Source organism: Glycine soja, chromosome 3, assembly GCF_004193775.1.
Source record: "Glycine soja cultivar W05 chromosome 3, ASM419377v2, whole genome shotgun sequence".
Classification (NCBI taxonomy): domain Eukaryota; kingdom Viridiplantae; phylum Streptophyta; class Magnoliopsida; order Fabales; family Fabaceae; genus Glycine; species Glycine soja.
In genome coordinates this window covers 38,131,468-38,147,800 of record NC_041004.1, presented here as the reverse complement: position 1 = coordinate 38,147,800, position 16,333 = coordinate 38,131,468, and the positions used below count along the sequence as shown (strand labels likewise).

Here is a 16,333-nt window from a genome sequence, read left to right as displayed (position 1 = left end):
GCAGTGCTCTTTCCCTGTTCTATGACTGCTTTGCCTTCTGGCATTTTTAAGTGGTCCTTAACAAGCAAGCAGACTCTGTTACCCTGTGCTTTAATCTTCCTCCGTGACTTTTCTCCACAATAACTTATTGACCTTTTCTTAAATGTTTAATAGTGTAGAAGGGGCCCTTTGATGGAAAGTGGGTGAAACAAAAGCCATCTTCCTAACCCCCCACAAATAGACAACACATGCATCGTCATAATGCATCTTCAAACTGTAAAGCTAAATGAAGTACAAACCAGGAAATGAATCATAACTATTCCATTCTATTTATTAAATATTGAAATAATGGCTTTGCCTCGACACACGTCAGCTTTTTATTGTTTCTATTTCTTGTCCATTTCTTCATACTTTTTCATTGATTTTCCTTATTTTTTAGTTGATACTATGATTATGTTATTATTAATCAAATATACTTTTATATAATATCCCTTTTTCAATCTAGAACATGACCTTCCAAACTAGTCAATTTTATTAATTCCTCAACTGTGCGAATCACTTCTGTCTACAAGACCCTCTAAGTAGGTAGGACAATACATGTATTTATATCAACTTCTTAATACATAATCATAGTACGGATTATATATATGGAATTTTTTTTATCGACATATCGATGAATTTAATGTATAATATTTTTTTATACAATAATCATAGGGAGATTTAAATTTAGGACTAGAATATCATGCCTATTATCCCAAGTTACCCACCACTAGATCAACTCTAGTGGTTTATATCTTATTGAATTTATAAATTATTATTTTGGTAAAAAAAAGAGAAAACAATGCGACCCATTACGAGTAAACACATAATTCGTTTTCATATATTATACGCATATTTTTTATAAAAAAAATTGACGCTTTGTTCTTTTGAAAAATATTCCCATTGCTTTGTTAAAAAAACTGGCATATAAGATAGATATGATATGATCAAGTGGTTGTTGGAAAATTGAGAGGAATAAACACATAATCTTCTCCTCACCTTTACGATTTTTTATTTTTACTTGAGATACACTTATATTTCAATAGTGATAAGTTAATTGTTAACTTATGATATAATGCATTTCCTTTTGATGCCATTACCTATGCATCCCGATGAGTTGCGAGTCAAGAGAAGCCGATACAGGTCTTTGATATTGATGGCTTTTGTGTGGGCAAATTCCATCATTATATAATTAATTAACCCAAATTAGTTAGAGTTTCAAATTGATTGGAAGTTTCTAACAAATAAAAGAGGCATGGTATTAGTCAATTGTCACCGGCTTATTTCAGCTTAATCTATGTTTTAAAATTCAAATCTTGATATGCAATAACTATAGGTTAAAAATTAAATACTTAGATGGATAACTTTGTTATATATTCATGTTAATTTTACTCAATTTAAACAAAATTATCTCTAAGAAAATACTAGTCATTTTTTCTATAAATAAAAAAAACTATGGTCTACTATAATTGTATCACAACCTCATCACTAGTTTATATTCCTTCGACTCAAATGAAAAATGGGTGACAGTTTTCCCTTTGGGCGGACTTACCTCTCGTGCATATTAGAAAGAACATCACGTGACTTACAAAATCGACATCAAATTCTTTTAGATATTTATTTACAGTTGAATTAGTTCGATAAAGTTGCTATTATGACTGAGTTTTAGACCGTCATAAAGCTTGTTACAATTACTAACTATATCCCAGAAAGCATCATGAGCCATTAGACAATTCTTATCATAGATTTGCAACAAACGATATTGCTAGTTAATTGTGTTTTGTTTGTTCAGTATCATTAGCAATAATTATAGCCTTGGAAACAAATATATATAGTGTGGCTTGCTACCTGGCTTTATATGAAAACAATGTCAAAATGCTTACTAGGCGACATTGCCAATAATAGTCCTTCTATTATTAGCAATGGTACGGTTGGATTTGAGATTCCTATTTTCTATATTGTAATCCATCTTTAAAATGACAAAATGTTAGATTTCAGTTCTATATTCTAATCCATTCTTTTATTGTTTTTTATCTTTATAATTTTTTTTATTTTTAGTCATTACAAATTATATTTATTTTATTTTTAGACTTTAAGACACTTTAGACAATACTTTAAACAGTAAAAAAAAATATTTAAAATACCTTAAGAACTAAAAACAAACTAAACATAATTTATAAGACTAAAAAAAATAATTTTGTATGAATGAAAAATAAAAAAACGTTAAATTAAAAAAAATAAAAATATATTTAAACCTTTTATAAATTTCACTCAATTTTATAATTTTTAATAAGGAGTGTATTTAAAAAAGCCATCCAACAACAACAATGTATTATTAGCTCTCTTGTGGAAGTCGAAATTCCTGAATACTAAAATTATTTGGACCGGCCCAGTATTTTAGGCCATAGCTTTGGGTAAAAAGCTCCATCTTCAATTGGGCTTACCAGGACGAGCTGCCACTTGGGGCCCACAGACGAAATGCAGCGTAAGGAGAGGAAATTCCAGTAAGCAATGCGAGTGGTAGGTAGTCCCACTGCAGCATCGTTTATCCATCATTACGAAGAATGGAATTGAAAAAAAGAATCTATATATATAAGCTCGCTTCGTGATCTACGATTAATTCTGTGTTGAATGCACATGGCCAATCCCTGAGATGGTAAACAATTTCTCTCTCTCACATTTCCGATGTTTTCTCTTCGCTCTCCACGCGAATATATACATGCTTTATGCAGATTCTCGATTTTCTTCGTCTGGTATGTTTTTTCAATTTCTATTATGCTCGCAAGATTAGGCGCGCAAGCGAATTAGGTCGAAAGTACCTTAGGGGTTTTGATCTTCTTGATTACTGAAATTCCCTGTATGAAAAACCTATGTGTTTGTAGAAATTTGAATTGGTTGTTATTGCTTCTGTAAATATAAGCTTCTTTGAAACTTGCAAATACTAATATGTTTATAATTTTGTTTTGTTTTGTTTTTTGGTAGTTAACAGTTGATTGTCGTTTAATTGTGGCTTGTGTATATTTTGCACTGTTGCGGAAATGAAGGAAAAGAAGAATACTGCCTCTACTCTCAAGCGCATTTTAGTGAATTGTTCATCTCAGGTCTGATTTTGGCTTAGTATGCCAGCAACAGCGATGCACTTTTGGTTTTGGGTGCATGATGAAATTGTGTCTGGAACGTTTTACGTTACATCGTTTTGGTGGTTAGAATCCTATACAGAATAATTTGTATAACTATTTTGTACCTTCAAGTAAGTGGTTGACTTGATTTTAGTTAGATAGATGCTATAAAAATGTGATTATGGTTGAGGTGTCAGGTAGTTTGTAAGGAGATAGAATGGGTTGTATAATAGGTGCTTGCCTTTTCTCTTATGTTTTCCCTGTCTTATCCTCTATTGTCTGATAGTTGGACATAAACATAAAAATTTGATTTGGTTAAGATCTCATCAAATAGGCAAAAGCATATGGGAGCTGTGTTGCAGCGAAGGTTCCAGATATTGAACGTGATATGTGTGTGAAGGAATTTGAGGCACTAAAAAGTTGTATGCAGAATATGGTATTGAATTCTGCAATTGGCTTGTGATAAAGTTTTTATTTTGTGCTCTGGCTTGGCATTTGAGCTATAAAGTTCTTTCTTACATTTTAAGTAAAAGAAATACCTTATATGTTTTTCTCTTTGAGCAATATTCTGGAAAGACTAATGAGAAACCTTTTTGCACACTTCATTTAGGGCCTGTTTGTTTGAGTTATTTTATGATAAAAATGCTTGTTTCATAAAAAGGCATGTTTAAAAAAGTTATAATAATTATGCAATTCTTTTGGAAAATAAAAAAAGCAAAAAACTCAAAAATGTTTGTTTTAGTGTTTTTATAAGGTGTTAAGAATAGTAGCTTCTGAAAAATGGGTCAAAAGTAAAGCTGTGTCACTGTCACATTATCACTTTTTTTGAACTTAAACAATCATACTCTTAAATGGATCTTGACTTTTTAGAGTTAGAAGCTGTTTCAGATTATAATTTATTTATTTATTTGCTTTTTCGTGTCTGTTGCTAAAACTGTTTTGCTGTGTCTACTGTATAATTGTTATGCTTGTTTTGGCATTTCTAAGAAATATCTCATGTTTCAAAATATTTCCTCAAGCAGCTAAAAAAGAAGGTTTAAGTGAACTCGCTCTTGTGTTCTTGTTCTGGGAGCTGCTGAAAAAGCAAACTAGAAAGCTTGACGGTTATGAATAATAGTTTTTATAGGAGTTTTCAATCATAAGTCTGAGAGGAAGGTCCTACAACTTTTTGCAGGCAAAGGTTTAACCTTCAGCACTTTTATCTCCTGTAAATCATAAATGCATTAATTTTTACCTTCTACTGTCTAGTTTAAGTAATTTTGGGAGTTTTGCTGCAGTTTTTATTTTACATCTGCCATTCATTGTGTAAACGGGACTTAACATGACTGGAAAAGCATCAGCTTCAAAACCTAATATAGGTCTGAGTGGATCTGATGGTCTTTCACATGCTTACATTCAGTATCCGCCACTTCGGTTCAATGTTCCTGGATCAAGTGGATTATTTTATGATGATGGAAATAAGTTTCTACTCTCTCCAACAGCTGACCAGGTAATGTGATACACAGTTATCAATCTCTGATAACAACACAGCAGCAAGCATGAAAACACTATAGCGGGATAGCAGGAAGCAGGGTGGACACTATTTTAAATATGATAAAATAATCTAAATAATTTATAATGCGCTTAGAAATAAATATGCAAAAAAAGCCCACAATTAAAGAAATTCATGATAAATAATAACTCACAGTTTATACTATTTTTTTTTTATCTAATTTGTTATGTTATTTTTTATACACAATCATCATCAATTTAGGAGCAATAAGAACATAGTAATAAAGTCAAGAAGATGGTAGTGAAATTAATAGAAAAATAACATAACAAATTAGATAAAAAATAGTACAATTTGAATATAAAGTTTAACAGAAGAAGAAAGAATGTAACAAAGGAAAAAAATAGTTAGGTAAAGTGTGAAAGAAACATAGGTCAAAACTTGAGGTTACTTTTTTTGGAATAGTCAACAAAAAAGGGTTTCAAATCCTATTATGTTTCTGAACCAAAAAATGTATTAGAAAATGGAGAAGTCACAATTTTACCAAAAAAAGACAAACAGTGTTGTTTCGGGGGCAAAATTGGCTTTTTGAAGCATACACCATGGTAACATCACTATAGAAAATGAAAGCCATTATTTTGGCCGCAATGGGTGGCTGCTATTGGAAACCGCTCCGCTTTTTTAATCCTGTAGCAGCCTAGGGTTGCTCCGCTTTGCTACTCCACTATACGTCTATACCATGCCATTGACTACTATATTGTGCTATGCTTCATATATTTACTGTTTGATGAATATAATGTGTTATATGTCCACCTTATTGAATTGTTTCAAAATGATGATTGATTTGTCTATTTTCATACTTCCTTGATTATCACTTTATCACATTGTGTGCTTGTGTTTGTAATGTTTAGGTTTTTTCTTGGAAAGTTGGTCCCTTTGATCCTCTCAGTGATCCAAACACTGATTCAATAAGTGAAGGCCCCATTATAGCTATTCGGTATTCTTTAGACACAAAGGTAATAGCAATCCAACGATCAAACCATGAGATACAGTTTTGGGATAGAGAGACTGGGGGGACTTTTAGCCATAAATGCAAGCCAGAATCAGAAAGTATACTTGGATTCTTTTGGACAGATAGTCAACAGTGTGATATTGTTCTTGTTAAGACCAGGTAAGGTTGGCTTATTTACTTCCTCTCTGCTGATATAATTTACATTGTTTAATGATGCTTTTTTATATATCCTGATTGTTAAATTCAGAAGAGATCCACCAAATCCTCACATGATGCTCTAATATTGTTATAGTACATTATAAACATGACACTACACCCCAAGTATTTGTTAGGATCCAGTTGCAATGTATGGGGCATGAGTCTCGCATTGGAAGTATGAGATTCTAGTGTGGGATTTATAAGTCCTTGAACCCTTCAACTATAACAACTAGCTTTTTCGTGTAGATCTCCCAACGTTCTTATCAATTGGTATCAAAGTTTTTCATCATGTCTCTTAGTTGCAAACAAGTGACTTGAGTTGGTGATGCTAGGCATTGTAGTGTTGGCCTGAGACTAGTTAAAGGACTAGTGCACAGCCGGCCCATGTGGGCACTAAGACTGCAGAGTGTGGTAGGATGTTAGGATCCAATTTTTAGGAATGTGACTTGAGTCCCACATTAGAATTATGAGATTCTAGAGTGGGGTTTATATGTCCTAAGGCTTTCCAACAAGGACTAGTCTTTGTGGTGTGATTTACCCAGCTTTTTTTTATCAATGTATCCCTTTCCTCCTTTTTTTTTTCTTTTTACTTTTTTTTGAAGATAAGGATATACTAAATTACAAACTTACTCAACAGTGGTCTAGACTTGTACACATATAATTCAGAGTCAAAATCACTGCAACTGGTGCAAACAAAGAAACTGAATGTGAGTTGGTATGTTTACACCCATGAAAGTCGCCTGGTTCTTCTTGCTTCTGGCATGCAGTGCAAGACATTCCATGGATTTCAGGTCAGTGTGTATGGCTTGCTTCTTTTTCTTGTAATTTTTAGATCAAGAAGGTATTTACCTTGGAGAATAGTAATTTATGTATGTTTCAAAACAAGATTTGATATCATTAGTGTTTAGAAAAGAGTGACATCTATCAATGCAGCTTCTGTAATAGTGCTTGTTGTGACTCATGAGTATTAATGTAGAATATCAACTGATATTGCTCCTGTGTTATTTCATTTGGCTAATACAGCAATGCCTTTCTTAGATTTCAGCTGCTGATATTGTTCGCTTGCCTAGATTTGAGATGGTTATGGCCAAATCTGAGGCAAATAGTAAGCCTGTTTTAGCATCTGAAGATGTCTTTATTGTAACTGTGTATGTATCAGCTATTTACTTCAAACTTATGCCTTTGTAATTAATATAGCTTCCTAATTAAAGTTTTGTATCTTCAACAATCAACCACAGTTATGGTAGGATATACTGCTTGCAAGTTGATAGAGTTGCTATGCTGCTCCATTCTTATAGGCTATATCGTGATGCAGTGATACAGCAGGTTGGTTTTTCTCAAATTCTTAATTATTTACTATTTCAATTGACTCCAAATTTATATTTTAAAATAAAACTATAAAAGTTCTGAAAACTTGTCTAAACAAATGCCAAATTTCTTTGAAGAATATGCTCATCTATTATGGTATATGATCTTAAAACAGATAAAACTTACAAAGAAGTATTTTATGAAGCATTTTTTATTTAATGTAGGTAAAAATCAGTGCTAGTTCATTGTACTATGATTTTATTATAGACAAACAATCTGCAATAGTTCAATAGATATCAAGAATTAAATCATTATACTTTTTAGAAAATCACAAATTGGGAACAGTAAGATTGATGTGTTTATCTTAATACTATTATGTTTCTTCTAATTGACCAACATTAATTTCAAACCTTTGAATTTTGTATTTTTTTTTCCACCACATGGTAATTCTTAGAGAGGGGAAGCCTTGAAACAACAGTAAGTTTTCTGTCTTGTGACCTGGAGATCACAGGTCCAAATCCTAGATATTGCCTCTAAGGTTTTGGGGATAAGGCTGCATACAGCCTCATGCTATGGGTTACCCCTTGATAGTGATTGGAGAATTGGTAGGTGCACCAAGTTGAATCAAGTAATAAAGTGAACATAAAAAGTATTTGTTAGGATATAAGGAGAAGGAAGAGTTAGTTAGTATAGTTAGACTACTAATGAGTTAGTTAGTTAGTTAGAGGGGTTTATTAGATATAAATAAAGGAAGAAGGATAGGAGAGAGCGGGATCGTATCATTTGTAGATTGAACATTAGCTCTTTGTGAAAGGAGAAATCCTTTGTGAAGGAGAAACCCTTGGAGGAGAGTTTTCTCTCCTATTTTCTGTTCTTTTCTTACTAGTCAATAAAATCTTTTATGTTCTTCCTCATTTCAATTCTTGGTTCCTAACAAATTGGTCCAACCTATCGGATCTTCGAGGGAAAGCCAGTGTTAGAGATGGAGGAAACACAAATTTGGGCTAAGAAGGTGGAGCTGCCAGCGTTCATGGGGACAGACCCAATTGGTTGGATTGCTAGGGCTGAAAAATTCTGAGGTACAAGAAATTCCTTCGTTCAATAAGCTGCAATATGCATTCATGAGCATGAAGGGTGATGCGACACATTGGTTCTACATTTGGAGCCAAAACAACCCAGATTAAGATTGAGAGTCATTTTCCATAGCTTTGATCAAAAGATTCAGAGATCACTATGGTAGCCATGTCTTTGAAAGATTGAATATCTTGAAGCAAGAAAAGCAAATTGAGACAGAAACCCACATCAAAAAATGGGAGACTTCCACAAAGTTCTTGAAAGAGAGGACCAACATTTCAGAGTTGAAACACATGTTGCGCAAGATATTGAATGAAGAAGTTGATTCCCATGCCTCTCAACAAGACAAAAATAACATGGAGGGAAGTGGGTCAGAATTCAGTGAAGCAAAGGCTAGTTCTTGGGCAAGAAAGGTGGAACTACCCAGCTTTGATAGAAGCATAGAAGGGGGACCTGATTTGAAGGGTAGCAGTTTTGAGTGTGACAGTGACCCATTGCAGTTCTTGAAATTAGAAAACAGAAGTAAAGAAGGTTCAGTAATCAAGAACCACATCCTGGTGGAGAAGAAACCAAAAATGATGAAGCAAAATTAGCAAGAGAAAAAAAGATTGAAAAGGTTATGGAGGAAGAAGTTGATCCATCAATAAAGAGGGAGAAGCACAAGGAAAATGGAGTGACGAATGTGGGCTGCGAAGACGATTTTCTTGATAACCCAATTACAGATTTGATCAAGAAGGAAGTCGAATATGGTGATTCAACCAAGCCACATTGTTTTCAAGATTCAGATTTCCATAAAAAGATTGTTATGGTGAAACAAAAATCATTCATGAAGGTGGTTGGAACAACAATGGTGCTGGAATCTTGGAATGTCAACTTGTTGGGTGAGCCTTTAGCATTAAATTTTGTTGCATCTATGGCTGACAGCTTAGCCATGGAGCTAAGGCAGAAGGAATGTATTGAGCCAGTCAAGCTACAAGGGGTGTAGTTGTCTTCCAACAATCAGACAAAACTTTAGGAAGTTTTAGTGTGCAATTCCAGTTTTTAGATTCCAACCTTGAGGACAAGGTTGATTTTTAGGAAGGGTGTATTGTTAGGATATAAGGAGAAGGAAGAGTTAGTTAATATAGTTAGACTACTAATGAGTTAGTTAGTTAGTTAGTTAGAGGGGTTTATTAGATATAAATAGAGGAAGAAGGATAGGAGAGAGGCGGATCTTATCATTTGTAGATTGAGCATTAGCTCTTTGTGAAAGGAGAAATCCTTTGTGAAGGGGAAACCCTTGGAGGAGAGTTTTCTCTCCTATTTTCTGTTCTTTTATTACTAGTCAATAAAATCTTTTATTTTCTTCCTCATTTCAATTCTTGGTTCCTATCAGTATTGTTCCCACTAGGATTAGATTCCAGTACCAAATCACAAATTGTTAGCCACAGGAACTGATAATTTTGAAGAAAAGATGCATTGCCTTGAGTGATTCCAAAAATAAAACAGAACAAAGAGTGCAAAAGCAAAGCACAAAGCACAAGTCACAAAGATCAAAATTGAAGTAGTAACAACGATGAACAACAACTAGGGTTAGGTTCCCCTCTATTTTCCTCTTAAGTAATTCAGTTCGGCTTTTAATCCAAGTAATTATCAACCAATTGAAGATCAAATTTGCTACTTTAGGCTAAATTCAATTCCTTGATATTCAACCCTTTGTGCTAACCAAAAACCCTAATTCTTTAGGTATTCCCTAGTCCCAATCAGAACTAGCATTAAACATTAGTTTGTAAGATCTCATAGTTTATCAAGACTTATTCATAGGTTCTCAACAACTATGGTGAAATTCCCAAAGATCCAACTGTAATCATTTTTCCAATTGAAAGATTGAATTGAATTGAATTTTAATTTCTAGGTGGCTAATCCAATAATAGCATTAAGAACAAAACAATTCACTCAATTGGAGAATAAAAATGAAAATTGAGATGAAACAAATCATATCACATGAGAATTGAATAAAGATTGCTCTTTCCCCAACCTAAGATTTAGTGATACATGAAAAAAGAATAGAAAATAGAGAGAGAGAGAGAGAAAAAAAAATGAGAAAGAAGTGATCTCAATTAACAATTTGATGAGATTCTTAATTCCTCAAGTTTGATGTCCACAAACCCTAACTAGAGAGCAGAGTGTTTTGTGAGTTAAAAAATGTTTTCCAATCATTAAAATTTTGTCTTCTAAATTAGGAGCAAGATCAAAAGAAGATTGATTTTTCGAAGATTTTAAGAAGGATCACCAAACTTGCACAAATATATCATGGCTTATGCTAAACATAATACACATTGATTTTCTAACAATTTCCTATGAGTTGCATGTCTATACAACCACATATATACTAATTTACTCTCTAATCTAAGACAATTATCACACTATGTTAAACACTTGCCATATAGTAAATCGATAAAGGCATTTTAACTAGTTACACATATAAGATATGACCATCTGGGATATGTAATGTTATCTTGAACCTTGTATGATAATAGTAGTTATGCAATTCTCCATTGAACTATAATAGACTTTAAAAAATGAGACTGATGTTCATGATATTTGCAGGGCTCTTTACCAATTTATTCCAGTAGGATTGCCGTGAGTGTGGTCGACAATGTACTTCTTATTCATCAAGTTGATGCAAAGGTTGTTATACTTTATGATCTGTTTGCAGATTCCCGAGCACCGATATCTGCACCACTTCCTTTATTATTAAGGGGTTTCCCCAGATCCAGCACTTTATCTCAATCTAGTGGCAGAGAAAGTGAGAGTTCAGACGGTAATGTTTTGAGTAATCATGAAGCAGTTACATATGCCAATACATGGACTTTCCTAGTGCCTGACCTCGTATGCGACGTGGCCAATAAATTATTGTGGAAGTTCAATTTAGACTTAGAGGTCAGTTATTTATTTATTTATTTATTTATTTATGTGCCAATACTGTACATGAATAATCCTATCTTGCAGGCAATTTCTGCTAGTAGCTCTGAGGTCCCATCAATATTAGAGTTCCTGCAGCGGCGGAAGTTGGAAGCTAACAAGGTATCTTTCTCCATGGTTTGTTATTCCAGTGCTTCTAATTGATTAATTCGTGGCTGCAATAGTGCAGCAGTTGCTATCTGCTATTTCTTTTTTATTCAGTCCACAAGTCAGCTTTGCTGTAATTGTAACTGGAATTATGCCGAGGAATGTGTATTGAAAACTTTATTTATAGGAGCTGCTACTACAGTCCCAGTGGTTAGCTTAGTTCACTTATATACTGAATGCTGATTAGATCCTAAAATAAACTTAGTTTCCCAAATTTGGCTAGTTTTATCAACTTGCTGGAGGATAACCTCTCACTTTTAGATGTTGCAGGCTTAGCATCTGGAAAGCAAAGTACTGAATTTAAAAGCTTGTGTGTTGATCTTTTTTTTGCATCCTGGGTCTAACCTAGTTATTAAAATAAAGTTTTATCACTTGCCAGCCTCAGTCGTCCATAGATTTATGCTTTAAGTTCTTTTTATGTATCCCAGCTTTAGCATAATTAGTGCAATAAATAATTGATTTCACCTCATTTTTGCTTTTCAGGCTAAACAATTGTGCTTGGGTATAACACGTACACTTATTCTAGAGCATAGGCCTGTGCCTGTGGTTGCCAAGGCTGTAAATGTACTAGTCACCTCATACTCCCATTCAATTAAAACCGGTAGCTATCTTAAGGGACTGAAACCAGAGAACACATCAACTTCTGTTGTACAAAATACTGGTGCTGAGGTATCTGCTACCGAAACAAATGTAATTGGAAAATCAATCGTCCATGAATCTACAAGAAGAGTAGACAGTGGATCTCTTAATAAAGCTTCAACTGTTTCAAGTTTGGATTCTGAGGATGAGTCCCAGTCTGCAAATCTGAAACATAGTTCAAAGGAAGTCCAAGTGGAGGATGAAGTGAATAATGAGATATCTTTGAGCAAAGGAGCTCACAGTGCTTATGTTATGCAATCATCTCTTCAGTCTGGGCAAGAGGAATCCCAACTTACTTCCGCAGCAATTTCGCCAGACGAGATGTACAGCTTTGTCTTTTCTCCTGTTGATGAAGAGATGGTTGGAGACCCTTCTTACTTGGTTGCTATCATTATTGAGTTTCTTCACAGGTATGCTATTACTTGAGTCAGGAAGTTGTTCAATGACTCTGAATGCATTTTATAGATTTGCTCTAGTTTCTAATGGATTTTAGTTTGGTCCACTGTCATTATATCATAATTTATAAGTAAAGAAGGTGAGTCCAGAAAGAACAGAAAGCTAATGACCGTAAGCCAACAATGGACTTGATTTAGGATATATGTAAACATATATTAGGTCAGTTGTACCAGGTATCCACTTGAAATGATGTATATTTATGAGCTTTTGTGCTGTATTTTTCTTGATCTGATAAAAATTTTACTTCCACTATTTTGAGTCAGTGCCCCTGAACACTCTTTATTAATTGTTACAGTGCAAATTCAGAGAAGATTCGCATACTCCCAAATGTTTATGTATTAATAATTCAACTTCTGGCCCGCAATGAACATTATGCAGAGCTCGGGTTATTTGTCTTAAACAAGGTTAGAAGTTTTTATATGTTGAATTATGATTAATTTGATTCTAAGATCTGCCTCTTTTTGTTGCAGATTCTGGAGCCCTCTAAAGAAGTTGCACTACAACTCCTAGAGTCTGGTCGTCAGAATGCCCAAACTAGGAAGCTTGGTCTGGATATGCTGAGACAACTGGGTTTACATCATGATTATGTTTTACTGCTCGTGCAGGATGGATACTACCTTGAAGCCTTACGATATGCACGGAAATACACGGTAATTTCTACTGTGCTGACTCCTGGTATAGGAAGTAATTAGGCATTATTTTAGATAATTAGGAGAGCAGGGAGATGATGGAAAACTGAGGACTCTGGTGTTGCACTTTTCTCATATAGGCATTGTTGCTGTAGAAATTTCATTCATCCAGTTAGCTCTGTATGATAGTCTTTATTCCCTGCATCTGAAGAAAGATAGTCCTTTGCTGAAAATAAAGTATCAGTGTTTTACTCTTTTTAAATACAAAACCCAACTAAACTTCTTCACCAATGGTATTGGTTAGGTGCCTCCAGATTTCCCTGGGGGCTGCAGACCCCTACAGATTGTGGTGCTGGTAGATACTTTGGAAATTAGTAACAGTTATTTTGATCTGTGAGCTTTCACAAATTAAAGACAATGTAATTCTCAAATTATTGATATATCTTGCAACTATTATGTATATTGTTATTTAAAGTAAATGGTTAGTTTTAGATTCCATCTGAAGTACAAAATCAAATATCAAAATACTTCGAGTAATTGTACTGTTGAGATAAAGTGCCCAGGGAAACAAGTATCACTATGTTTGTGTTTATGATTTTGTTTTTCTGATTTTTTTTTTGTTCGTCATGTTTATGATTTTGTTTAAATTTCAAAAGTCTTAAAGCTAACTAGTTGTAAGAATTACTTTCAGGTGGATACCATCCGGCCATCATTGTTCTTAGAAGCAGCATTTGTTTCCAATGACTCCCAACATCTTGCTGCGGTTCTTAGATTCTTTACAGATTTCCTTCCTAGCTTCAAAAACACCTTTGACCATAATAGATACTGCCGCATACTGAATGAAATGAACTCATCCACGAATGTTTGAGAAGTAAAAAAAAAAGGGATAAATTTTGAATCATTGTCATTAGGGTTCCTTGTTCAACCGTGTCGATTATCTCGTTATTTATGACATCCGGTTTCTATTAGATACGGAATAGATTTGGTAATAGTTTCATGTTGTATGTTAAATAAATGTCTTCCTAGCAAGATTAGTTTTAGATGCAGTGATCTAAATGAAATTCTTCTCATTGAAATTAACTGTGTTTGCGGGTGTACTGTTGCATAGTTGTTTAATACCAGTTTTTGGAGGGAGAGGAGAGGGGAGTACAATTGAATTTTGCTCTCGGAAAGATGCTAAAATTTCATAATGGAACTGAATATCATTATTTATGTAATTAATTTCATGTATTTATTTTTAGAGCAAAATTAATCTTTTGGTTCGCTAATTTATTTTTGTTTTTTTATTTGCTGTTCTAACTTTTATTTGTTTTATTCTAGTTCTTTTAACATTTGGTATTTTCTGTAAGTTTAATTCATTAATAACACATTTCCTCTACTTGTCAAAGAACCACTAGAGAAACTTGCCTCTAACACGACATCTCTATTAGAGAACTTCCATTAAAATTCTTTTCGCGACCTTGCTTCACGCAGTGGCGACTAAAACAATAATCGCCTACCTTCGTCACATTCCATCAACTAAAGCTTAAAATGATCATGTCTCTCTGTTTAGATATACATATTAATAAAGCAAATTTATTCAATTATTTCTATATTCCAACCATTCTATAAACTAGACTTGAATATCAAATATTGATAAATTTTTTCATGCTTATTGATAGATTTTTTCATGTTTTTCGTACTTCTCCAAAATTATTAAACACCTATTAAAGTCTAATTCACGATTCCTAACTAAGGAAATAATTTGTAATCATTTTTAGAATCAAAGAATGAACCAATCTAATAATGACCGATTCTCAGTTCAATCAGTCCAACTAACCAGTTCAGTCAAATTCTCAAAACACTACTAGTAAATGATACATTATTAAATTAAGGATTGAGAGTTGTTGACTATGAGAGCTAGGAGGAACACTCATAGCTCTTCAATCCGAAATCTAAGAGCTGGGAGAATCAATTCTTCAACCCAAAACCAAAGCATTAACTAAAATCCTACAACTGGATTTGAATTGGATTGTTGGCAAAAAAGAGACGTTGAATTGACAGGGCAAGCATGCAGAAGCTTTCCAGTAACAAAAGGTGTGTTCTAACTATATATGGGATCTCAACTAAACAAATTGATAAAATTACAGAAAGGTATAGAATAATCTAACCATATTTTTATACTTTAATAATTGAGGTGCTTGTGTTACATTAAAAAAGCTAGGAAAATATCTTACTCGGAAAGCATATCAGAATATATAAGCTTGCCCTAATAATGCGTAACACAAAAATGCCCGATACAAAAAGCAGTTGCAATAAGTGATTAGTTGGAAAATAAGTTCAAATTTTATACTATTATCATTTGGTTGTCGTGGTTGTAACTTGCAACAACCTGTAAGAGAAAGAACATTTAATCATACTATAAATTATACCTGAAGCACCAAACGTCACTTTTGTTGTTTTAGAAAAGAAAAAAAAAAAGATCAGGTATATGTGAGCAACTGCATGATGCAAGTCCAGAGCTTACAGATAGATCAAGTCAAAATAATACTGGGATTTTCTGCGTAAATAATATCATCAAATACGATTTCTATATTTAAAGCTGCTGGATTGGACTTGTATTCGCTGTCAATCTCGTCAGCGTCGAATAGTTTTGGATTTACAAACAAATCGATAGTCCGAGTAGAATTAAGTTTGTACTTTTAAAATAGTCTCAAATTTAATATATGAAAAAATGTGGTTTGTATAATAGTGATAACCAGAATCAAACTTAGAACTTCCTACATTTACTTTAACCCCACCACTAAACTGCATGTTTAAAAATAAGGTGAAAAAATATGTTTGAGGCTAAAGGATAAATTTCTGTTTTCATTTTACTTTTATATGTTGGGTGAATAAACGAAATTTGAGTGTAAATTAAAATTGGAAATCGTGGCTCAGTGGAAGGAATGAAATGAACACGGATAACTATAAAAATGAACATTAATATTTAAAGTGAAAACCCTCCAATACCAAGAGAAAAACCACGGAACAAACTTCAAAAAATATTTCACTATATTATAGAATATTATAATATTCTCTCTACTTTCTTTTACACACAAGAGATATAATATAGTGTATCCGGTGAGATCCATTTCTATTAAAATACTGCATTTTTACAGTTTCAAAGAACTATATAACTGTAGAGTTGATATCCATCTTGGTGTTATTTTTCACTCTCATGATTTATTCAACACTATTTTTTCTCTCGCTATTTTCTCATAATTACCCAAAAGTTTTGGTTTGCTTCTCCTTCATCTGC

The 16,333-nt window shown here is 33.4% G+C and overlaps 1 protein-coding gene across 10 annotated transcripts; it reads left to right on the top strand.

Moving 5' to 3' along the window:
• Positions 1-2,517: 2,517 nt before the first annotated feature.
• Positions 2,518-14,301, top strand: LOC114406803 (regulator of MON1-CCZ1 complex-like). 10 transcript variants are annotated; one of them, XM_028369626.1, is made up of 15 exons: positions 2,518-2,674; positions 3,001-3,119; positions 3,472-3,573; positions 4,160-4,317; positions 4,415-4,626; positions 5,538-5,797; positions 6,474-6,627; positions 6,875-6,984; positions 7,075-7,162; positions 10,808-11,140; positions 11,210-11,284; positions 11,813-12,378; positions 12,720-12,828; positions 12,895-13,074; positions 13,745-14,301. In XM_028369626.1, the coding sequence occupies exons 5-15, from the start codon at positions 4,459-4,461 to the stop codon at positions 13,919-13,921; spliced, it is 2,220 nt and encodes a 739-aa protein (XP_028225427.1). In that variant the 5' UTR covers positions 2,518-2,674; positions 3,001-3,119; positions 3,472-3,573; positions 4,160-4,317; positions 4,415-4,458; the 3' UTR covers positions 13,922-14,301. The 10 variants fall into 10 exon arrangements, with proteins under 10 accessions (XP_028225427.1, XP_028225428.1, XP_028225426.1 ...); XM_028369627.1 differs by having other exon boundaries at positions 3,001-3,220; XM_028369625.1 differs by having other exon boundaries at positions 3,001-3,268.
• Positions 14,302-16,333: the final 2,032 nt, after the last annotated feature.